Below are 24,028 nucleotides of genomic sequence, written 5' to 3' on the forward strand. Positions count from 1 at the left end.
GCCCCGCCCACCTTGGGCCCCGCCCCTCCTGGATCAGCTCTATCAGGACAACCACTACGCTGCGGGAAGCACAGTGTGCGCCCACCTGGACATCAGTCCCCAAACCCAACAGAGCCGACGGCCCATTTGGGTCAGCCCAATCCAGGGGCCCCGCCCCAGCCTGCTGCGCGTCCTATCAGATTCCGCCTCTTTTCGCCGCACCCAGACCAGGCTTCCAAGTTCTAGTAGTTATTGAGCTATCCTCTGCTCTTCAGCCCTTAGACAGCAAGACCCAGCAGTCCTGATGATCCAGCCTCTACAGACCTTGGCCCTGCTTGGCTACTCTGTCTGCTGATTGTGCAATCACCATACAGTGGCTAGGAGATCCCCTCTGCCCCCAACCCACTCCATCCGTTCTCTGCACAACTTTCAGGGTGGTATTTGAAAAACAAATCTGGGGGCTCCTGGCTGGCTCAGTATGTGGAGCATGTGACTCTTGATCTCAGAGTTGTGAGTTCAAGCCTCACTTTGGGTGTGGAGATTGCTTAAATGAACTTAAAAAAATAAAATCTTTTTAAAAAGAAATACAAGTCTGAATGTATCCATTACCCCTTTAAACCTTTCTAGCAGCTTCCCATAATGATTCTTGGCATGACCAGGCCCCTATCCACATCCCCTGATGAATTCTTTATTTCTTCCTTCCTCCACTCTACCTCTGGGCCTTTGCACATATGATTCCCTCTTCGTGGAATGATCTTTCCCCCTCCGGGTCTGGTTGATTCCATTTCATGCTCAGATGTCAGCTCACTTTCTCAGAGGAGCCCTCTGGACCTGTCAGGCTCCTTTTAGATGCCTTCTGTCCTGTGACCATGGAGAAAGAAGCAGGAAGTGAAATGGTTCAGAGCACAGATTTCAGGACTCAAATCTCAGTGCCATCACACTTGGAGTAACATTGGCAGGTTAGTGCATCTCTGTGTTTTCTTTTCTCATCAGAAAAATAAGTATGATAGTATCATCCTCATTATTATTTTTTTTTTGCAAAAAGTAAACATGTGTAAACCTTTAGAACACTGGTGTGTAATATTTCCTTTGTAATGTTCACTATGATTATTTAGGACCTGTTACTTCAACTTCATGGAACATTCCAGAATTGTAACTAAAACAGTTGTGTAAATAGAAGCCAGGAACTGCCTACAGATTTCAATACCTGGCACACAGTAGGGACTGCTCCACCATGCTCAGGTCTGCCTCATTGTAATCACCTCTCCTCTTGAGCATCTAGATAGTGGCCAAACTAGGAGGTCAGCTGACCTTTGACTTCTGCTCTACCATCACCTGAAGTGTAAGCCCTCCACTCCTAAGAAGAAAACCCCTTAGCTGGGGCCTCAGACTCACCTCCCATTCCCTCTGGAATGGTGGAGACCCTGCCCAAGGGGAACCAGCTTGCTTTTCCTTTGTTACACCTCTCATTACCCTTACTCCCAATGGAATAGAGGCCTTTCCTTTGCATAACTAAAAAGCCCATCAAAGTGATTTTTTTTCCTTCTCAAACAAAATAATGGTCCCCTCCCAGAGATTAATCAGAAAATAATTGGCTGTCGGGGCGCCTGGGTGGCTTAGTCGGTTAAGCGTCCGACTTTCGCTTAGGCCATGATCTCGCGGTTCGTGGGTTCGAGCCCCGCGTCGGGCTCTGTGCTGACTGCCAGCTCAGAGCCTGGAGCCTGTTTCAGTCTGTGACTCCCTCTCTCTCTGACCCTCCCCTGCTCACGCTGTCTCTCTCTCTCTCTCTCCTAGAAATAAATAAAACATTTTTAAAAAAAATAATTGGCTGTCTTTTTAAACATTTTTTATGTTTATTTATTTTTAAGAGAGAGAGAGAACCCAAGTGGGACATTGGCAGAAAGAAAGGGACCAAGGATCCAAAGCAGGCTCTGTGCTGCCAGCAGCGTGCCCAATGTGGGGCTCAAACTAGAGAACTGCAAGACCATGACCTGAGATGAAGTCGGACACTCAAACTGCTGAGCCACCCAGATGCCCTTTGGCTATCTTTTAAAACCAGCTGGTTCTGATTCCTTCTCAGGGTCCTTCCTTGCTGGAGCCCCTGGAAAGGCTGAAGCTCCTGGCACTGGGGGTGCCCAGCAAATGGAAGCCTCCTAACCCAGAGGGGCCTCACCAGACCTCCCAGACTCCTGGAGAGACTCAGCTCCCCAATTCTGGTCCTCTGCTGGCTCCCCTTAGTGAATGTGGTTGTTTGGGGTTGGGGTGAGCTGCCAGCAGGAGATGGACCCCACACAGCTTTCATTCAACTTCCAGGCACTTCTCAGATTTACTGGAGCCAAAGGCAGAGGAAAGGTTTTCATAGCCCAGCCTGTGCAAACTTCTTGTCTCCTGAGATGCCCAAGTCCCTCAGACTGGCAACCCTATACTTCTCACCCCCTGAGTCTGCACATGCCTTGTCGCCCCCCATCCCACACTCAACGACCTCTCACACTGACCCTCTATGGCATGTGATGCTTTTTCATGTGGTCATTCATTCATACACACATTTATCTGCCAGGTGTCAATTAAAGGTTCATTATATGGTATGCACTATTCTAAATGATGGGGATAAAGCAGTAATCCAACCCAACCTCTCCCCTTCAAGGAGCTGCTGACACTGTAGTGGGGAGAGAGAGATATGTAAACAGAGCACAGAAGCAGACATGCTGAGGGAGTCTGGGAGAGGCATCCAAGCCTGTCTCCCTATCATAGTCTCACTCTCTTGTTAACAATCTTCCACCAGTTAGATTTGCAGTCTCTCTCAAAACCTCTCAAACATGGCCACACACACACACACACACACACACACACACACACACAACTAGCAGGGGCTCAGGAGCCTGCCATCCTAAGATCCTGCCTTTAGCCTGCCTCTGCCTCAGTTTCTCCATCCAGAAAGTGGGCACACTCCTGGTTCCTTTGCCCCAGGGATGTTGGAGGAAGTGAATGAGTTAAGAGATGGGACTGGGTTTCATCAAAATAGGAAGTAGGGGAGGAAGCTCTTGCCTTGTCTCAGCTCCCACTACCTGCCAAGTGATGTGCTAACCTAGGTGTTATATATGCATTATATCCTTTGACCCTCTCCCCAAGGCAAATGGGGGTTGAAATCCTTAGCTCTGTTTTGCAGATAAGGAAACAAAAACTCAGGCAGATGGAATGACTTGTCTAAAGTCATGTAGCAGGGTGACTGGCTGGCTACATGATACAATTCTACAGATCAAGAGTTGCATGCTCTCAGGGTCATGAGTTCAAGCCCCACGTTGGTCTTAGAGCTTACTTAAAAAAATAATAATAAAAATAAAGTCACATAGCAAGTGAACAACATAACTGAGACAGTGATCTTCTGGGACAGAGAGAGAGAGCTCAGGGTGACTCTCCACAGAGCTGGGACTTTTGATGCTACTGCATCAGCCTGCTTTCTGCCCCTATGCTTAACTTCAGCCCCAGAAGATGCAGATGCACCTGAAGGTGAGCTTGAGAGGGAGCTGGGGCTGGCCACTGATCTCCCTGTCCATTTGGCTAATACTGATGGGACATCTACGAAGTACCAGGCCCTAGGCAGGGGTTTGCAGACTCTGGGCTCCTGGAGTGCAAGGGTAGGCCAGGAGGGACTCCTGAGGCCAGGCCCTGCCCCCCACCTGCCTGGGAGCAGAGTTGGAGGAAGGGGGCAGACATTGCCTGGTGCCGACCATGTTGCTCTTGGATGGTAGCCGGACCCAGGGAACACTGAGACTCTTGTGCAGAAGAGCTGCCCTGAGCCCCTGCCCAGGCCCCATTCCAGCCCAGGCCTGGCCCAAGCCCTGGCCCCTGAGCCAGTCCTGTGCTTTCTTGTCTTCTTTCCTTCAAAATGATGTTTACTTTGAGAAAGTTTTAAAATACAGAAAAAATGCACAGGGATATACCTTGATAGCAAGGTATATCATATACTTGCTACTCAGAATTTACAATTGTTATTACTTTACCATTTTTTCCAACCCTGGCTTTTCCCCACAGACTCCAGGGAGGTCTGGCTTGGCTTTCAGAATAGAAATGACACTGATAGCAACTGAGTGGTGAGAGGTTGGGTGTTCGAGCCAGACTGATGTAGGTTTGAATCCTGAACACTTGTGACCTTCGACAAGTCACTTAACGTTAAACCTCAGTTTCATTTTCTGTAAAATGGGAATAATAGCTTTTCTGTAAGGACTCAATGTAATGATGTATTAAGCCTTATGCCAATGCCTGGCACATAACCCATGCTCTGTAAAAAGTGGTCAATGTTGATATTAGTAGCTGTGGGTCTAGGTAGGACCTACCCAAATGTATGGGTAATAACACTTTTGTGACCAAGAGGGAGGGGCTATTAGGGTCACTCTTCCTCCAGACCTTGTATCATTTCCCACTCTTTCAGCACATCTATGTCCAATTTCTTTCTTTTTAGTTTTTATTTTTTTTTTAATGTTTATTTTTCAGAGACAGAGAGACAGACTGTGAGCAGGGGAGGAGCAGAGAGAGAGGGAGACACAGAATCTGAAGCAGGCTCTAGGCTCTGAGCTGTCAGCTCAGAACCCAACATGGGGCTCTAACCCACAAACTGTGAGCTCATGACCTGAGCCGAAGTCGGACGCTCAAACGACTGAGCCACGCAGGCGCCCCATATGTCCAGTTTCTATGGGAGACAACAAAGCCTCTAACTGCAAGCTGCCTGGGGCATTGTGGTAGAGGCAAGGAGCCTGGCACCAAGGTTGGCAGCCTTAGAGAGCTCTTGGGGAGGCCCCTTGGACGAAGCCAGATAGAGGGGAATGGACTGGGAGAAACCTGAGGCTCTTTCTGGGATAGTCAGTCCGGTGCTTCCCAGAGTCTCAGCAGCACCCTTAGCCCCCTTGTCAGGGGCCCATGGACCCATGTCTTGGGAGGCTTTCAGGGTTGGCCAGACTCAGCTCTCTCTAGACTTGGGCCTCCAAACTTCACACCTACTGGGGCTTGACATGCACATATTTTTGGAGGAGAGAGGGGGCCAGGACAGCTGTGAAGTGGCAGAAGTTGGGCATGCAAAGTTAGAGGGTTGATAGTCTGAAAGGAATCAGGGAAAAAGCCTCAAAGTGGCCCTCACTCTCCTCTACCTTGCCTGATTTTGTTTTGGACACACACACACACACACACACACACACACACACGCTACCTAAATGTCAAGGGCTTAAACAAAACAGGTTAATTCATCTTTATTAGTCCAGGTCTCCCAACTCTGGAGATGGGTGAAGGGGTCTGAAATCAGGGTTGAGGTCTCTTAAATTCTCTACACTTTCCCCTAATGATGGCAAGATGGTGGCTTCAGCTCCTGCCATATTTGTGTTTACACAGGAGTGAAAAAGAAGCCACAAAGAGTTGAATCTGTATCCAGCAACTTCTGATTTTTTCTTTGTCCAGACTGTGACACATGGCCACCCCTAACTACAATGGAGGTCAGGAATGTCTGCTAAAAAGAAGGGGTGACTGAGCAGCCACCTCATAGTCTCTTATCATCAATCTTTTCTCGGCACCAAAATGACATTTCTTTCTTTCTTTCTTTCTTTCTTTCTTTCTTTCTTTCTTTCTTTCTTTCTTTCTTCCTTTCTTTTCCTTCCTTCCTTCTTTCTTTCTTTCTTTCTTTCTTTCTTTCTTTCTTTCTTTCTTCCTTTCTTTTCCTTCCTTCCTTCCTTCTTTCTTTCTTTCTTTCTTTCTTTCTTCCTTTCTTTTCCTTCCTTCCTTCTTTCTTTCTTTCTTTCTTTCTTTCTTTCTTTCTAGAGGTGCAAGTGAGCGAAGGGCAGAGAGAGAGAGAGAGAGAGAGAGAATCCCATGAGGGGCAGAGAGGGGGGAGGTATGGGAGGGAAAGAGAGTGAGAAAAGCAGGGCTTGTGTTCACCCAAAGAGGGACTCAAGCTCACAGAATGCAGGACTTGTATTCATGAACCATGAGATCATGAGCCAAAGCCAGATGCTTAACTGACTGAGCCACCCAGGAGCCCCTATGTTTTTAATTTATAATTTTTTAAAACCTCTATCCTCAACATAGGGGCTTGAACTCACAACTCAGAGATCGTGAGTTGCATGCTCCACTGACTGAGCTAGCCAGGAGCCCCACCAAAATGACTTTTGGAAAACACAGATTTAGGAGGACCTGAATGGCTCAGTTGGTTAAGCGTCCGACTTCGGCTCAGGTCATGATCTCATTATTTGTGAGTTTTAGCCATGCATCAAGTTCTGCCCTGACAGCTCAGGGCAACCTCCCCACTCCTTGCTCTCCCCAACCCCATGTATATTCTCTCTCTTTAAAATAAACATTAAAAAATAAAACACAGATTTAGCCAACTTACTCCTCAGCTTAACTGCTCTCTCCCTACCTCCCAGTGGCATCCCCAGCTCCTCAGCCTGGCACTCAGTGTCCTTCAAGACTGGCCTCTATTCCTGTCTCCTGTACTATCTCCCCTCTTGCTAGAGATATGGGTTTTGTGTTCCAGCTGCACTGAGCTCCAGGCAAGCCATCCTGAAAGTGCCTGGTTGGTTCACACACCTTTGTGCCTTTTGTACTTGCTGCTCTTGTTACTGGAAATATCACTTCCTTGGTCCTCACTTCCCTCCTCCTTTCCCTCAGATGCCTGCTGTTCAGCTTTCTGGACTCCACTCAGGACTTCCCTCTCCTCTTCCCCCTTCCTGACCACCTTGAACTGGACATCTAAACACTCCTCCTCCTTCTAAATATAGCTCTTCCATTTTCTTTGAAGCCCTAGACTTCCTCTTCTCTCAGTCCATCGGGATTTGGGTGGAGCCAACTTCTCCCTGGTTCCTGTGGTGGGCATGTGCCCCTGGACTTGGCTAATGAGAATATTCCATCCCCCAGGCTATTATTATTGGGTCAGGGATGAGCATGTGATCTAAGCAGGGCTAATGAGAGCCAGTCTGGGTCTTTTATTGGAACTAATGGGAAACTAACACTCTCAGAGTTTACTGAGGCATGAATATGGAAGCCTAGAGCTGCTTGAGAGAGCCTGCTTATGAATGAGGCCAACACAGGAAACAAGTGGGCCAAGAGATGGAACATGCCTGAATTTAGCTAAATGACTAAGGGCAAAAATTACTACTTTGAACATTTCATTAATATGAGACAAATAATTTTTTTCCCAAGCTAATTTGCTTTTTTTTTTAACTCTTTAGAAATTAAAGGCCCCTAATAAATGTCCTCCTCTAGAGAAAGGACTCGTCTCCCATGGGGCACCTGGGTGGCTCAGTCAGGTTAAGTGTCCAACTTTGGCTCAGTTCATGATCCCACAGTTCATAAGTTCAAGCCTCACATTGGGCTCTGTGCTGACAGCTCAAAGCCTGGAGCCTGCTTTGGATTCTGTGTCTCTCTCTTTCTCTGTCCCTCTCCTGGTCACCCTCTGTCTCTCTCTGAAATCAACATTTAAAAAATTGTAAAAAAGAAAAAGAAATGACTCTTCCCTTCTTTGTGTCTCCACTATTCTCTGTTGGCTCCTAGGCCATCCCGTTCACCTGTTCACAGGTCAGTGAATTCATTATGTCATGGCTCCTATTTGTTTAAAATCTTTTTTTTAATGTTTATTATTTTTGAGAGGAGGAAGGGCAGAGAGGGAGGGTACAGAGGATCTGAAGGGGCCCTGCATTGACAGCAGTGAGCCAGATGCAGGGCTTGAACTCACAAACCATGAGATCATGACCTGAGCCAAAGTCGGTTGCTCAACTGACTGCATCACCCAGGTGCACCTGCTCAAAACCTTTCAACAGCTTCCTATTGTTTTTAGGATAAAGACCTGTATTAGTTATCTATTGGTGGATAACAAATTACCCCAAAACTTAATGGCTTTAGGTAACAAATATTTGGCTAGTTGTTGGAAGGAGGCTTCCATTTCTCTCCACACAAGCCTCTCCACAAGGCTGCTTCAGCATCTTCATGACCTGTCAGCTGGTTTCCCTCAGAGCCAGTTGGTCAAGACAGAAAGACTAACACTGAAATGTCTTTTATAACTTACACACAGAAGTCACACTTCATCATTTCTGCTTTTATTTATTTTTTTAAAATTTAAGTCGGCTTCACGCCCAGTATGGAGCCTAATGCAGCCCTTGAACCCACGACCCTGAGATCAAGACCTGAGTTGAGAGCAAGTGTTGGATGCTTAACCAATTGAGCCACCCACGTGCCCCTCATTTCTACTTTATTCTATTTGTCTGAAGTGAGTCACTATAGCTCACAAGGGGCAGGTGGTGTAGTAGAGGGAAAGGAAGATTAAACTTGACCTTTTGAGGGGAGAAATATAAGAAATTTGTGGACATATTGTAGTACCACCACAGGGCTATCATACCCTGGCCTATGATAACCTACCTGTAGAGGGATGTTTGTCATCTGAACCCTTTTCTGGGTTTGGGGAATACCCCCATTTTATGTGGCAGTGTTCACCTGTCACAACAGAAGTTAAAAATGTTAGCTACTCCCCCGGTTTCTCTTCCAGCTGAGGTCTAAGTTCTGGAAATTCACAACATCCATTCTGGAGAGCCAGTGATGCCTAGGGGTAGGGCTTGGAAGGCCCAAGAGAAATGTTCCCTGGTGGGGGCTGTAGTAATGAGACTGAGCTCTTGGGCACAGGGCAGTGATTTCTTGATCAGTATCTGGAATGGCTGGGCTAGTGGTACAGGCAGCAGTGTCCAGTGCTTAGTGTTGGTGGCGATGATGGTGTCCTTCCTCTGACATCCTGTCCTTGCATTCTGTGATGTGATACAAGCAGGATGCTGGCCTTATAGCTCGTCTAATTCTTTAGTGTTTTTGGTAGGTCTGTGAACTTAAACTTGCTAGAGTTTGTTTCTTTTGCTTTCTGCTGAAAATCTTGATACACCCTGAGGGACCTGGCTTCCGCCAGTCTCTTACCTTATCTGGTGAAATACTCTCCCTCTTTCAAGGTGATAGGCATAATCTTGCCTTAGTGCCTTGACACATGCTGTTCTCTCTACCTGGAACATCTCCCCACCTCTCTCTATTTACCCATGGACTAATACCTATTCATTCTTTGAGTTTCAGCTTGCACGTCACCTTCCCTGCCCTGCCCCCAGCCTAGGCTCAGTCCTCCTGTTACATGCTTTGGCTACGTTGGGATTTTCCTTTGTAGCATTTCATCACAGTTGGAATAAGGTCCTCTATGATGTGAAGTTGTGTGTCATTCCAGGATTCTGGCATACAGTGTGGGCTAAGGAAAAATAAAGTCCTCTTCCCACACTTTCTAGGGACCTCTGTCCTACCTTAATAGCCCTCTGCTAGATACTGCTCAGACTCTATCAAACTTCCTGAATCTCAAGGGATATTTTCATTCAGGTGCAAGTAACAGATATCCCAACTCAAGTGGACTTAAGCAAAATAGTGAATATATTGAGTTATGCAATTAAAAATGTTTATTAATTTAGAGAGAGAGAGAGTGTGTGGGAAAGGCAGAGAGAGAGGGAGAGAGAGAGAAAATACCAAGCAGGCTCCTCGCTGTTAGTGCAGAGCCCTACGTGGGGCTTGAATTCATGAACTGTGAGATCATGACCTGAGCTGATATCAAGAGTTGGATGCTTAACCAACTGAGCCAAACGGGCACCCCTGGCTTATGCAATTTTAAAGTCCAGGGGTGGATCAAGCTTTGGGAACAGCTAAATCAAGACTGTCTCTCTTTTACTTTCTTCCTTCTGGCTCCATTCTGTGGCAGGTGCTCCCCAAGAAGTAACAAAGAAGGCTCACAACAGCTCTGGGCTCAACCCTTTCCATTTAGCAACTTCTTCCCAATTGTTCTAGCCAAAGCCAGATGTGGTCATCTCCACCCAGACCATACCAGCTGAAGGTGGGATTCGTCAAGGAAGAAGGTAAATAGAGTCCAGGAGACCCAAACAAGGTGTGGTTACTAAGTGATTCTGGAAGCCTTTCTGCATAATAAAGTATTCCCACAAATAGTGACTTAAAACATTTACTATTTGTCAAAATTCTGTGGATTAGGTGGGCTCAGCTTGGCAGTTCTCTGGCTAGTCTCGTCTGAGGTTGCTTATGCTGGTGCTTCCCTGTGCTGGATGATCTAAGATGGTCTCTTTCACACACGTGGCCTGGCTGCTGGCCTTTCTCTGCACGTGGCCTCTCATCTCCACTTGGTCTAGACCAGAATTCTTTTAAAGTGGCAGAAGTGGAAGCTGCAGGGCCTAAGTCCTAGCCTTGAAAGTTGCAAAGTGTCACATCACAGCAGATTCTGATCAGAGCAAGTCCCAAGGCCGGCTCAGGCTCTACATCTCGATGGCTAAAGTGAGACATTCACATTGGCAAAGGGCACAGATGCAGGAAGGCAAAGATTCATGAGATTCATGAGAGGTCATTACTGAAACGATTTACTGTGCTCCCTCTCTCCTAGGTCCTTTCACTTACTCTCCTCCCAACCTCAGTCCTCTGACCTTGATAAGCATTGGAGGCTCAGCTCCTTCAAAATGTCTGTAAAATGATAGCAATGGTCCCTACTAGCCCATACCCACTCTTAACTTTCCATTAATTGACTCCACCACTAAGCAGTTATTAAAAGAATCACAGTGTTATGGGGCGCCTGGGTGGCTTAGTCGGTTAAGCGTCCGACTTTCGCTTAGGTCATGATCTCGCGGTTCGTGGGTTCGAGCCCCGCATCGGGCTCTGTGCTGACTGCCAGCTCAGAGCCTGGAGCCTGTTTCAGTCTGTGACTCCCTCTCTCTCTGACCCTCCTCTGCTCACGCTCTCTCTCTCTCTCTCTCCTAGAAATAAATAAAAAATAAAATAAAATAAAAATAAAAGAATCACAGTGTTCTGCTATGATGAGACACGGTGACTGCCCTCAAAGAGTTTCTAGTCTAAAAGAGAAAGAATTGAACAGATCATAACATAGGATATTAAGGGCAATGTTAGAGGAGGCACAGGGCACAGAAGAGCAGCCAATTTAGCCTTGGAAGTTAATGATCTTTTTTTTTTTAAATGTTTTATTTATTTCTGAGAGAGAGAGAGACTGCGTGAGCAGGGGAGGGTCAGAAGGAGAGGGAGGCACAGACTCTGAAACAGGCTCCAGGCTCTGAGCCGGCAGTCAGCACAGAGCCCGACGCGGGGCTCGAACCCATGAACCGCAAGATCGTGACCTAAGCGAAAGTCGGACGCTTAACCGACTAAGCCACCCAGGTGCCCCGGAAGTTAATGATCTTCTTAGGTAAGTGGAAGTCACTAGGTTGATGGAGAAGCTAAAACATATATTAGTACTCCTGAGAAAAAAGACAAAAGACAGTACTCCTGTTTGTGATAGAAACCCAACTTAAATTGACTTAAAGAAAAAGAGTATTGACTGATAACTAAAAAGTCCTGAGAGCATTACCTTCAGGCCTGGTTAGATCCCGGTGTTCATCAGAAACCAGGCTCTTCCCAACTCTCAGCTGTTTTCCTCTGTGATGATTTAATTTTCACACAGATTGTCTTTATGTAGTAGCAAAGATGGCTACTAACAGCTCCAGACTTATTCTGATTGCCCAGGCTTGGCTCACAAGGTCACCCCTGGAACCAGGGACTGGGGTTAGTCTCCCAGAACCATAGGCTATAAGAATGTAAGAGAGATGTTACCCCAGGGAAAAGAGTGAAAGAAAGCCCGATGAGTAGGGCCGACATCAGGTGTCCTCCCAGGCAGGTGACTAAACTACAGTCTTCAAACAGTGTCCTCTGGAAGGAAATGTTCTGAGGGAAGGGCAAGATGGCCTTTGGAAGTAGAGGTGCACTAACAAAGACTTGGGAACATGAGGGTCAAATCCCTCCATGGTTATTTCTTGGTTGTGTAAGCTCTGCAAGGTTTTACCTAGGAGTTTCTGCTGTGAAATTGAGCCTTATTCAAGTTGTCTTGAGGGCTAAATGAAATATCGAATACAGGGGCTCAGGAAAAGTCATCTTATTCTCTTCAGTATCCAACCAAATAGTAAGGTCCTGGCACTGGTCTACTTTGCCCAGCACAAAAAGGAGCGTTCTCCACCTAGTGGCCATCAGGGTCACTGCGCTGTAGCACTGACTTATTTACAGAACCCTCTTGAGATTTCCTTTGGAGCCCCTGGACAGAGGAAGCAGCGTTTGTGGAGGACAGTGAGCCTGGGAGTGCCAGAACAGAGATGTGCCTGCCCTCTCTGTAATGTGGACTTGTATGGGGCAGAGTGGGTGAGATTGTTAGGTGGACAGATGGTCAGAAGGGGAAACTGTTTTTTCCTATTCTATTTGACACTAACGACGGCTGATCAGGTCTGGATAGGGATGGGAATAGCATTTCTGGCAGAGGCTTCTGTGAGGGAAGGGCTTTCTTTGCTACCTGCTTTGGGAAGAACCCCTAACTGCCCATCACTGCCTCTGGAACTTGGGCTCAAACTGTGATTTCTTACAACTTCTACCAGACAGAAAACAGAAGGCTTCAGGTCACATGAAGCTGGTGGCAGGGCTCAGACCAACACCCAAGGACCCTGAATCCCAGAGTAGTGTCCCTCTATATGGCTACATACACAGCTCTGTGTCTGCACTTAGGATTATTACATCCCAACGCCTGCTTTTCACTCAGCTCGGGGCTAAGAGCATTGCATGCTTAATTCCACGGTCTTCTCCTCAGGTGTCACTGGCTGCAGAACCTGAGGTGCCCCTGAGGTTCGTGGGATAAGCTGAGGTTCCCTAGCAGCGAAGGGTGGCTTCTTGCTGGAGCCCAGGGAAGAACCACCTCTCGCCAGCATGTTGCGAGATGGCTCCTCCCCCTATCAGATTGAATTAGGTTTCTGGCATTTCATAAATTGAGACTTAATATAGGACTCTGTGCCAGATGCCATCTGCCTCTGTACTCACTTCCCCAGGAAGACCCAGAGATTACTTCAGGCCAATAATAGAAGGAACAGCAGTCATCATTTACATAGTATCTACCATATGTCAGGTATTGTAAATGTTTCATTTGTATCTATTCTTTTTTTTTTAATTTTTAATGTTTTATTTATTTCTAGGAGAGAGAGAGAGACAGTGTGAGCAGGGGAGGGTCAGAGAGAGAGGGAGACACAGAATTTTTTATTTTATTTTATTTTATTTATTTATTTTTTTAATAGTTTATTGTCAAATTAGTTGCCACATAACACTCAGTGCTCATCCCCACAAGNACGAACCGTGAGATCATGACCTGAGCGAAAGTCAGATGCTTAACCGACTAAGCCACCCAGGCGCCCCTGTATCTATTCTTTTAATTCCCACAATAACCCATAAGGTAGGTACTAGTGTTTCATCCTTAGGTACAGGTTAGCTCACCACAGGATTGTTAGTTCACCATGATCACACAGCCCCGCAGAGCTAAGATCTGAACTGTGGCTGCCTGGTTCCAGATCCTGATTTTTTTTTCTTTTCTGTACACTAGACTAGACTGCCTCTCCAGGGCTGATGCCTCTTCTGCCATGAGACCTTCGTTAGCCACCAGAGCCATGAGCAGAAGCTTCCTCTGATGTTTACCTGCTGGATTATGTATTGTGGGTCCTAGGCACTGATATCAGAGACCATTCCAGGCTACAGAAATTAAAATCTGATCTCAGGAACGCTTAGAGTAAGAGGAGCCCTGATTCAAAGTCAATATGAACACTTGGGTTCAAATTCCCACGTGCCACCAGAATGTCCAAAACTAGAAAGACTGACAATACCAAATGCCGGTAAGTTGGTAGAACCACTGTGGAAAGCCATTTGGTAGTATCTAGATAAGTGAAACACACCTATCCTACGACGCAGCAATCCTACTCCTGGATATATGTGTGCACACACCAAATGACACATACAAAAATTTTCACAAGAGCTTTATTTATAATAGTTCAAAACTAGAAATAACCCAATAGTCCATCAACAGAATGGCTAGATTGTGGTATATTCATATAATGGACTACTACAGAGCATGAAAAAAAGGAACTTCTGACTCACACACACACACACACACACACACACACACACACACACACACACAAACATGGATGAATCTGACAGACAGAATATTGAGTAAAAGAGGGTATGACTCCATTTTTATAGAATTCAAGAGCAAGCAAAACTAATTTATGGGGGTAGAGGTCAAAATAGTGTTTACTTCTGGGAGATAATAACTAGGAAGGGGAACAAAGGAAACTTCTGGGGAGCTGGCAACGTTCTGTATCTTGATGTGGAGGGTGACTGCTCAGATGTACACATACATGTAAGGATTCATCAAGTTGTGCTCTAAAAATTGGAGCACATTACTAAATCTCAAGAAGTTAGGGAAAAAGTGGTATTTCAAATCCAGACAATTTCTGGGTATGGCTAAGTTATTTTTACCCACCCACATCCATTCTTCTCCCTTAATCTGGAAGGAGCCCCATACTTTCCTCTTTTCTCTTTCAGTCAAATGTTTTAGGTGGAGCTCACTCTTTCTCAGTCCCCAAATCAGGAGCCTAGTTGCAGTGATTGATTTAAGAATAGGAACAGGGCCAAGCTGGTTAATGAATGAATCCCAGAATTTTTTGTTGGAACTAGTAGGAAAGAAGATCTTTCCAACGGAGCTGCCTCTCCAACAGGAGACAAGCCTGGAGCTGCCAGTGGCCATCTTGCTGCCTTCTGGGGGGAGCTGGCCTGAGAAAGAGGCCACACAGAGGAAAGCAGAGTGAGATTAAATTCTTCCTGATGACATGAGTCAGAACCTGGATCTAGCCATATCTGTACTGAAATTTTTCATTAGGTGAATCAATACACTTCCTTGTTTAGCTAACCACTTTGATTTCAGTTTCTTACAGTTATACACTGGAGTGTAATACACTGGGAATCTTGGATAAAATTATGAGAACTATGGGGGAGCTTGGAATAAAAAGTAACCACTGACCCCTGTCCAATCTATTTTGTGGCTGCTTCTTCTATGAGCCCATGGCCCTGCCAGAAGGTGGGTGAGGCATGCCCAGGGGTTATATGGGAAGGATTCTGGTCCTTTATGGAAAGGGTTCTGGACTAGGAATCTAGATAACTGGATTCTACTCTCCATTTTGTTGCTTCTTAGTGGCAGGACGTTGGGCAAAATACTACACCACTTTGACCCTTTTCTATGAAAAGGAGTATCATTACCTACCTCAGAAGGCTATCATGCAGATCAAATGCAAGTTTCCCAACCTCTCCAGCTTTTTCATACCCTGAGGTGAGTTAGGACCTGCATCCTGGGCATTCTTGCTGTGCCCTGTAGGACCCTCAGACCATTGCCATAATGACCTCTAACAGGATGTGAGCTTCCCAAGAGCAAGAAAGTGTTCATCCCTGTGCCCTCTTACTAACTGGGCTGGGCACACAGCTAACAGGGACTCCTGAATCCAGACTAAGGTCTTGCAGGCCAAAGCTCATGATATGGCGGCCCACCCACTCTCTGCCCTTCATTTCCTTGTGTGATAGATGAGGCTAATTCGAACATCCCGGATAATTAGAAGGACTACAGGGAAATTGCTGAGACAGTCTGGGCTTTGGAAGCTGAAAGCTGAGAACCCACCATGGGGGCCGCATAGGGCCTTTCCCTGCTGGTCAAAAGCAGGTGCCCAAGAACAGCTTGCTGAGTGAAGAGTAGGAGCTGAAGTTGCCTGGGAACCTTCCTTAGGTCTGGCTGTCTGCCTGAAACTAAGGTTGAACAAAAGACTCCTGAGGCCGTCACACTAACTGCTTCCCTAGCTCATTTCTGGGTCATAGAAAAGCTTCCTTCAAGAATCTCTATTAAGTCCATGGTACAAACCTAGTGCTGAGTAAGAGCTGTGAGGGAAAAGGCCATCTTTCCTCATATTCATTCATTCATTCATTCATTCAACAAACACTTCATGACACACCACTCCACATTAGAGAAGTTGAGATGAAAGGGGCTAGGTCTCTGCCCTGAAGGGATTAGCCTAGAGAGAGCCATACTGGACACAACCTACATTTTGCCTTCCTTGTCTGTTTCTTGTCCTGCTCCCCTGCATTCCTTCTCCACCTAACAGCCAGAATGATCTACTCAAACAAAGTAGATCTCAGCTTAAACCTTCTAAAGAACCCCTATAAGACCCTCTGTGACAGGGGGAGATGGATAAGTGGATGAGGTTGTATTAAGTTTAGGGCACCCGGGAAGGCTTCCACAGGTTGCCAAGTAATTTAGATATTTATCTTGGTCCCACCTTCTTAGATCAGTATTTAGAGCCCTGGGAGTCTGAGAGGGTTGAGGGTGAGGGGTCAAGACACATATACTAGATCCAACGGTAATATGGCCCCAAATCCCAGGTTTGTTAATTTGCAGTCTGGCTCGTGGGAAAAATTCTTTATTTAGATGCTTCAGTGATCAAGAGACAGAGCATAAGCACGCGCACACACACCCATACACAATACATAAAGGCATTTCACAGGCAAAGGGATAGGCAATGGGAGTTTGAGGGGGAAGAGGCCAAGAGAGCAGCTAAGGGGCTTCTTTGACTCAGTGAAGGGGGTCCTATGATGGTGACACTCCTTGGAATTCCTGCTTGAAAGCTACAAGGAAATATCCACTCCCAGTGAAATCCCAGGCCATAAAACACAGAAGAGTTGGAGAAATCTAGGTTTGGGGCCTGGGGAACATCTGTTTCCTCACTGCAGAAACCTGCACCAGCTCTCCTTCCTTTCCCTGGTACCCAGGAGTCCCCTGGTAGATAATGGAAGAGGGCTAGCACCACAGCAACCTGGTCTCCTGCACGAGGAGAAAGAGAGGGATAGTAGAGCCAAGGGGCAGCAACGGACCTTTGAGCTGGCTGGCACGAGATAGTTCACCTTTAAGGGCACAGAATCATCAAGGGAACTTGCATGTGGGGGCTCTCCCACATGACCCTGGGTCAGAGCACCTCTCTGACGGAGGAGGGGGAAAGGCCCCCCTTGCAGTTTTCATAATCCCACTGGATACTGAGGCCTTCTCCAACTCTAGCTTTTCCCCAGCTGATGCAGATCCTTAGCACCATTCAGGAACTGTGGAGAAGAGGCAGGAAGGACAGCACTGCTCTGTGTCATTGCTCTAGGAGGAGACTTCACAGTGGGCAGAAAGCTGTGTAATTGGCCAGCATCTGGTCTCAGGCTCAGGAAAGCCTGCACTTTTTGGGGAAAGGGAGTGCGTCATATTAGCTCCAAGCTCCCGTGGGACAGCCACTTCCATCTGCCCTTTCCCACCTAGGCTGAACTCTGGTGTGAAAGCTCCAGGTTTCACTGCAGCTGCCTGGAGCCCAGGGACAGCACAGTTCTTTAGCCGCAGAGACTGGCTCAAAACTGACCTGCAAAGGAAAGACAGGCCTGGGGCTCATGACATGTGGCCCAAAGAGGCTGGGTAAGGGGAAAGGCCATCCTCCAAACTACTATTCTGTGAGGCCCCAAGTCCTTTCAAGATCCACTCCCTTCCCTTGTCCTGACCTAGAGGGCTCATTCCAAAGGGGAAGAGCAGGGGTGGATTAGCCTGGACCAATCAGAGGCTATCTGTGGCCCACTCCTGCCTGAGGCCTGTGTATTCTCCAGGTATAAGAAAGGAGGAAGAGGGAGCCAAGGGCTGACCATGGTCACGGGAAGCTGGCTCACGGCTGGTTCAACCTGGGGTGCTGGACAGAAACACCTTTAATCTTCCAAGGTGGCTGGGTCTTTCTGAATGGGCTGCCTTTGCACTGGAATCTGGCCCAGGGGTGATGCCATTGTTTTTGGTGACCTGTAATTTGAGAAGGAATAAACACACAGGGTCAGTTTGTGGTGGTTATGATGGTGCTCCAGGTAGTTTCCTAAAAATAGTACAGCTCTTCCAGGGTCTTGAATATAAGGTGGCCAGGTATCCTTTACTGAGGGCCACTGCATGCTGGGCACAATGCTGGGTGCTTTGCTTCTAGCATCCTATTTCATCATCATGGCAATTCTACAAGGTGGGGGATAGTGGATGGTACCCCTATTTCGTATATGAGGAAACTAAATTAGAAATTGTAAGTTACCTGACCCCAGTAGGATTTTTATTGTTGTTTATTTTTTTAATTTTAAAAATTAAATAATTATGTTGTTTTTGCTTTTTAAAAGTGTGGTTGATTTAGGACAGCAGCCCACATCTCTTCACTACCAAACCATTTATTCTGCCTACAGGGCCCTGTACGATCTGGATAGTACAGACTGATCATTTTCCCCCTCACACTGAATCAAAGTGGCTCTCCAGTCACCCTATCCCATTTTCTGGGTACCTAATAATATCTGATATTGTCTTATTTGTTTATGGATTTGTTTAGGATCTGCTACTACCACTAGATAGGGATCCAAAAAATCAGGGAAGAGCACTAGTGCTCCTACTGTAGCCCTAGTGCTCCAAATAGGACCTGACACATAATAGGTGCTCAATAAATATTTGTTGAATGAATGAAAGCTTACCTCTAATAGTTCCCTTTTTGGTACCAGCACTCCACATACATTATCTCTAACTCTCAGTTCATCCCATAAGGTGAGGATAATGAGCTCCATATGGAATGGCAGAGCAAAATAAATGTACTTTGGAATCAAAAGGTTTGAATTCTGGGTCTAATTCCAAGTAACTAAGTGGCTCAGGCAAGTCACTTAACCTACCTGACATTAGGTTTCCTGCGGTCATAAAGTGGTGTGTGTGTCTTAATTCAGAGCTGCTACTGTGAATTAAATGAGATTAATTTAGGTATGCAACAAATTGTTAACTATAATCTTACAGAAGAGGAAGTGGAGGCTCAGAGAGGTTTACTGACTCACCCAAAGTCACATAGCTGAAAACATAGAAAGAAAACAGTAAACACTAGCATTTTCAAGACTGGGTAGCCCCAGGCTAGGACTCTGGTTGCCTCCAGGTCATATGCTGAAACTGCCACCACTCAAGCTGCAAGGGAGGTATGCTGAAATGGGAGTGAGCCCACTGTGAGGGCTTTTCTCAAGTCCATATCTAAAAGAAGCCTCACAAGTCCTCAGATCTGCTGTAGTGTGGGAGAGGAAACCAGGCAGAGTAGAGAGGACCAAGGACATTTTAAGTCTAACGTTCTGTTTCCACCACCTTGAATTGATTCAGCATTGTGAGCAACGCAGAACCGACCATTAAAGTCAAAGAAATTGGTTTAGTATACTTGATTGCCTGAAACCCAATTTCCTCATCTGTAAATAGGGATATTTTCATCTAAGAAAGTTGTGTTGTAGCACGCTATCCACACTACCCAGTTCCCTTCTGAGAGAAAGCGTCAGAACTGCACGAGCACTCCCCTGATCCGGGCCCTAGCTTCCTCATATCACACAGTGCCACAACCTCCTTGTTAGCATGGTGCCCTAGAGAAGCATGCTATGAGCTGGGCAAGCCCCATTGTGAATTATAGGCTCTGTCTCATAGGATCACTTGGAATGGTGGTTGCCTCTGTCTATAACAATAATAATAATACCTTCTTCCTAGGGTTGTTGTGTGGATTACCTGAGAGAATTTGCTTGGCATATGCCCTGCAACAGAACAGGCGTTCAAAGAGTATTAGTCATTTTCAAGGTCAGCATGAACAGATGACTGTTTACCTCCTCCCGTCAAAGCCCGTATCAGAATCTGTAATATTTGTTATTTACTTGTTTGTTATTTGTCTCCTCTCATCAGAATGTAAGGTCACAAGAGCTGGGACTGGATCTGTCTTGGCCACCACCCAGAGGGTGTTCAGTAAATATCTGATCGATGAATGAACGAACCTGGTCATATTTGGTAATAACATGTAGAGGGAGCTTTAGCCATAGAATTGATGGCAGTTAATGACTGGATTCTTAGGCCAGTGATGGGCTTGGAGGGAGGGGAGCTCCCCTAGTGAGACTGCTATAGGGCAGGAAAGTACTTTGAGGAGACCACCAAGGAAAGGGTCTATGTTTCTCTACTAAAACCTTCAGTGGCAGGTCCAAAGGCTGTGGCAGGTCCAGAAGTTGATGGGAAGAAAAACTTACATGGGAGATACTTCTGTTAACTGACTGATCTTCTGTTGACTGAGAAAAGGCTGCCAGGATTCCATTTTAGCAAAGTAGTACCTGGCTCTATTTCGATTTAGAAGCCTTGAATTCTTATTGCAGACTCTTGAATTTCAAAGGATGATTACTCACTGGTTCTTGTGTTTGAAGCCGCTGACATGAGCTTGATACTGTTCTATGGAGTTCAGCACTATCTTACACGTCTTGCAGGGGTAACCCTTCCCAGCTGAAACACACATAAGAGTCAAGATGCTTAGTTATACAGGAACAAGGGACCTGGGGACTGCTGCTTTTGACAGTAAATGCCCTTCTGAGGATGGATGGTGGGGTGAGATTAGGTGGTTGGACCTGATGAGAATCCCAGGGGCCTCAGTGCTCAAGGGGGTACTGGCTGTGTACCTATGGGCTTCCTGGAGTTGGGAACCTCCTCATTCCCCTCTGTACCCCCAAGTCCCAGCATTGAACCTGGTCCAGAGTAGCTGTCTGTTGAGTAAATAAAAGACTGACAGAACAAAGAGGTGACATTTGGTGTAACTGTCTTTTCTATCTTCACTGTGCTAAGTAGCCTCATTAAGGATGCCCTTCACTGAGAGATCTCTGGGAAACTGCCACTCTCCTTAGGCTTGCAATAACAGTAATTAATGAGAATGCCTGCGATGAAAATTAATATAGTCTTTCTACCTTGGGGCTCACAGACACCCTGTCTTACTACCAGGGCTGATCCAATGACAAAGTGGCCTTTGTCCACATGGCCAAGATATGGAGCTGGACTCCTGGCTCTCCCTTCATGTGATCTTGACTAAATCCCTTCCCCTTTCTGATCCTCAGCTTTTCGCAACTGTAAGGCAATTGTACCATAACTTATAGCCATAATACTTATAAAATAAAAAGCAGTATCATTAACCAAGTACCTGATATAGGCCATGCATGCTATATAATTTTGCTTGGCCCCCATTATGATCCTGGGAAAATCATTACCATTATTTTATAGAGAAAAATAAGGCAATGTCACAGGTATAAGAACACAGAGTTAGTAAGTGGGAAACTCAGGCTTGGCTGACCACAAAGGCTGTACTTATTCTAGCATGACAGATGTTAGCTGTACAAGAAAGGCAGCTGTACACATGACTTCAAGAGCCCTCTGGTTCTGACACTTTTCCAACCATCTGCCATCCTAAGTTTCACAGCTCTGGAGTGAGATCACCTAGGCTCAAATCCCAGCTGTATCATTTCTTACCTGTAGGACCACAGGCCAGTTACTTAACCTCTCTGAGATTTGGTTTCCTCATTTGTAAAAGTGGGGCTTCTCTGAGACTCAGGTTCCTTACCTATAAAATGAGGTTAATATTAGTATCAACCTCATAAAGTTATTGTAATGATTTAAATAAAAACATTTGACACATAGTAAGTGCTCAACAAATGTGAGCTCTTGTTACTAGTATTATTTCACTCTTATGGGCTCTGTGCATCAGTCTGGCCAAGAGGTGGAAAGTATCTTTTCACCCGCCTTCTATGGCAGCTGTAGCTACTGAGAACACCAATGATCTCCTCTACTCCAGTTAGCTAGCCAACATTCCCAGCTGCATTTATTTCCTTTATATCGTCAGGTATTTCCTTTAAAGACACACCCCATTAAAGCATTTAAGGGGGAAATGATTGCAGTTAGAATTCAGGTCCATTTTAGACATTTATGGCCAGAATTTGCAGAAGGCTTAATCTTAGACCCTCAGCTCTTCTCTCTAAAGTCTCTAGGGGTCTCATTCATTCTGCTGTCCTTCATTACCATCTAAAATACATGAAGCTACTAATATTTAACAGTTACTGACCTACCAAAATGGCAATATCTCTAACCCAAACCTCTCATTTGAGGTCTAGACCTATATATTGAATTGCCTACTTGGATATCTCATGGGCATGTTAGCCTCAAGCTGACAAAACCTGGCTATGCACCTAATTGCTTAAGACTAAATCTGGTTATCATCTTCGACTATTCCCTTTCCTTTACTTCCCACATTTTTTTGGGTAAAGATTTTATTTTTATGTAATCTTTACACTCAACATAGGGCTTGAACTCACAACCCCGAGATCAAGAATTGCACGCTCTACAGACTGACCCAGCCAGGTACCCCTCACCTCTCACATATGATGGCCAAATCCAAACAATTCTTTTTTTTTTTTTAAGTTCATTTATTTATTTTGAGTGAGAGAGGGAGAAATGCAAGTAGGGGTGGAGAGAGAGAGGGAGAGAAAATTCTAAGCAGGCTCCACACTGAGAGCACGGAGCTGGATGCAGAGCTTGATCTTACAAACTGTGACATCATGACCCGAGCTGAAATCAAGAGTTGGATACTTAACCAAGCCACCCAGGTGCCCCTAAATCCTGATAATTCTACTTCCTACACAGCTCTTTAATCCATCTACTTCTATGTCCTCCACTGCTACCTTACTTAGTCCACGCTCCCATCCTCTCTAGTATGAATCACTACAGTGCTCTCATGGCTGGGGTCTCCCTACTCATCTTCCTCCCTATTCCAAACCATTTTCCACTTTGTAAGCAGAATGATCTAACAATGCTTAAATGGTCATTGGCTTCCCAATGCTTTTAGGTTAAAGGCCCAAATCCTTCACATGACCAACAACACCATGACTAGATGTTTGGTCATCTCCCCAGGATCATTTTGCCCAACATTATCCTCCTTGCACTCTGGGAAGCCTTTGTTGACCCCTGCTCCCCGATTTAAGTTATCCCAGTTGTTTCCTTTCCCTTTTCTTTTTTTAAGATTTTATTTTTAAGTAATCTCTACACCTAATGTGAGGCTTGAACTTACAACCCTGAGATTAAGAACTCTGTGCTCTGCCAACTAAGCCAGCCATGTGTCCCATTTCTTTCCTTTTCGAAAGCTTGTCACACTTGTAGTTATTTGCTCAATGCCTGTCTTTTCTGCTAAACTCAAAGCTTCATGAGAACATGGACAGCACCTGTCTTGTTTACTATCATATATACAATGCCTGACAAATACTAGGTAAGAATTTAGCAAATATTTCTTGACCATATATAATTTTTTGTTTTTTTTTTTTTGAGAAAGAGTGAGCGAGCGCCCAAGTGGGGGAGGGGCACAAAGGGAAAGGTGCAGAGGAAGAGAGGGAGAATCTTAATAAGGCTCCATGCTCCAACACAGGGCTCGATCCCATGACCTTGGGATCATGACCTGAGCTGAAATCAAGAGTCATACATTCAACTAACTGAGCTACCCAGCCACTCTAACTATATATGAACTTAACAAGACCTGAAAACCTATCCTATGCATAGTGGTTGAAGAGATTGGGGGGGTCAGCATGGAGCAGAGAAAGTAGACCTGTTCTATGTAGGAGGCAAGGCCCTCAGGGAGAGAAAGTGATGGGGTAAAGCAGAGGATTCTAGTAACCTGGGGGTGTGTTGAATGCTCTGACAGTTGGAAGGATCTGTCTGCCTGAATGATATGCAGGTTAGTTTTAACATTCTTGGATAAATAGAGAAATGTGAGCCAGGAACACAAAGCAAACTTCAAGTCTTTTATCTGCTTGGTAGATATTGCATCTTCTCCTTGGGGGAGAAATCTGGACACCCTGGGTCATCTCACATTTGACCCTTACTTGTCATGAGACACTTTGACAGGAGCCCCATGGAAACTATTCTCTGGACCCAACACAGAATTTGACCTGGATTTCAATGCTGGCTCAGCTACTGCCTAGTGTGGGACTCAGGACAAGTCACCTCATCTTTCTGATCCTAATGACCTCATTTGTAAAATGGGGAGAATCAAACTTGCACAGCAGAGCTGCTATGAGGATTAAATCGGCAGTTACATGTGTGAGTACCTAGCCTAAGGTCTGGACTATAGCAGCCACAGGTAAGTATAGGATGAGTGACTGACTGAATGAATGAACAAGCTTCAACAAAGGCCAGTTGCTAACAAGCCTAAAACCTTTGCTAAGGTGGAATCCCAGTCAGCTGAAGTTGCTGCTTGCATATCCTAGGATCAAC

The 24,028-nt window shown here is 45.7% G+C and overlaps 1 protein-coding gene across 12 annotated transcripts in view; it reads right to left on the reverse strand.

The window, feature by feature from the left end:
* Positions 1–13,854: 13,854 nt before the first annotated feature.
* Positions 13,855–24,028, reverse strand: part of ZNF346 (zinc finger protein 346) — a 33,226-nt gene continuing 23,052 nt past the window's right edge. For 3 of the 12 annotated variants that reach the window (XM_077757258.1, XM_077757250.1, XM_077757247.1), the window contains 2 exons: positions 20,137–20,230; positions 18,431–18,680 (listed from right to left, as the gene is read on the reverse strand). In XM_077757258.1, the coding sequence (XP_077613384.1) occupies positions 18,488–18,680; positions 20,137–20,230 (287 nt within the window). In that variant the 3' untranslated portion in view covers positions 18,431–18,487. Of the gene's footprint in view, positions 17,732–18,430; positions 19,504–20,136; positions 20,231–21,241; positions 21,333–24,028 lie in introns of those variants that run through there. The other 9 variants (XM_077757255.1, XM_077757251.1, XM_077757249.1 and 6 more) reach the window with 8 other exon arrangements.

Source organism: Crocuta crocuta, unplaced genomic scaffold (genome assembly GCF_008692635.1).
Source record: "Crocuta crocuta isolate KB4526 unplaced genomic scaffold, BGI_CrCroc_1.0 scaffold131, whole genome shotgun sequence".
NCBI lineage: Eukaryota > Metazoa > Chordata > Mammalia > Carnivora > Hyaenidae > Crocuta > Crocuta crocuta.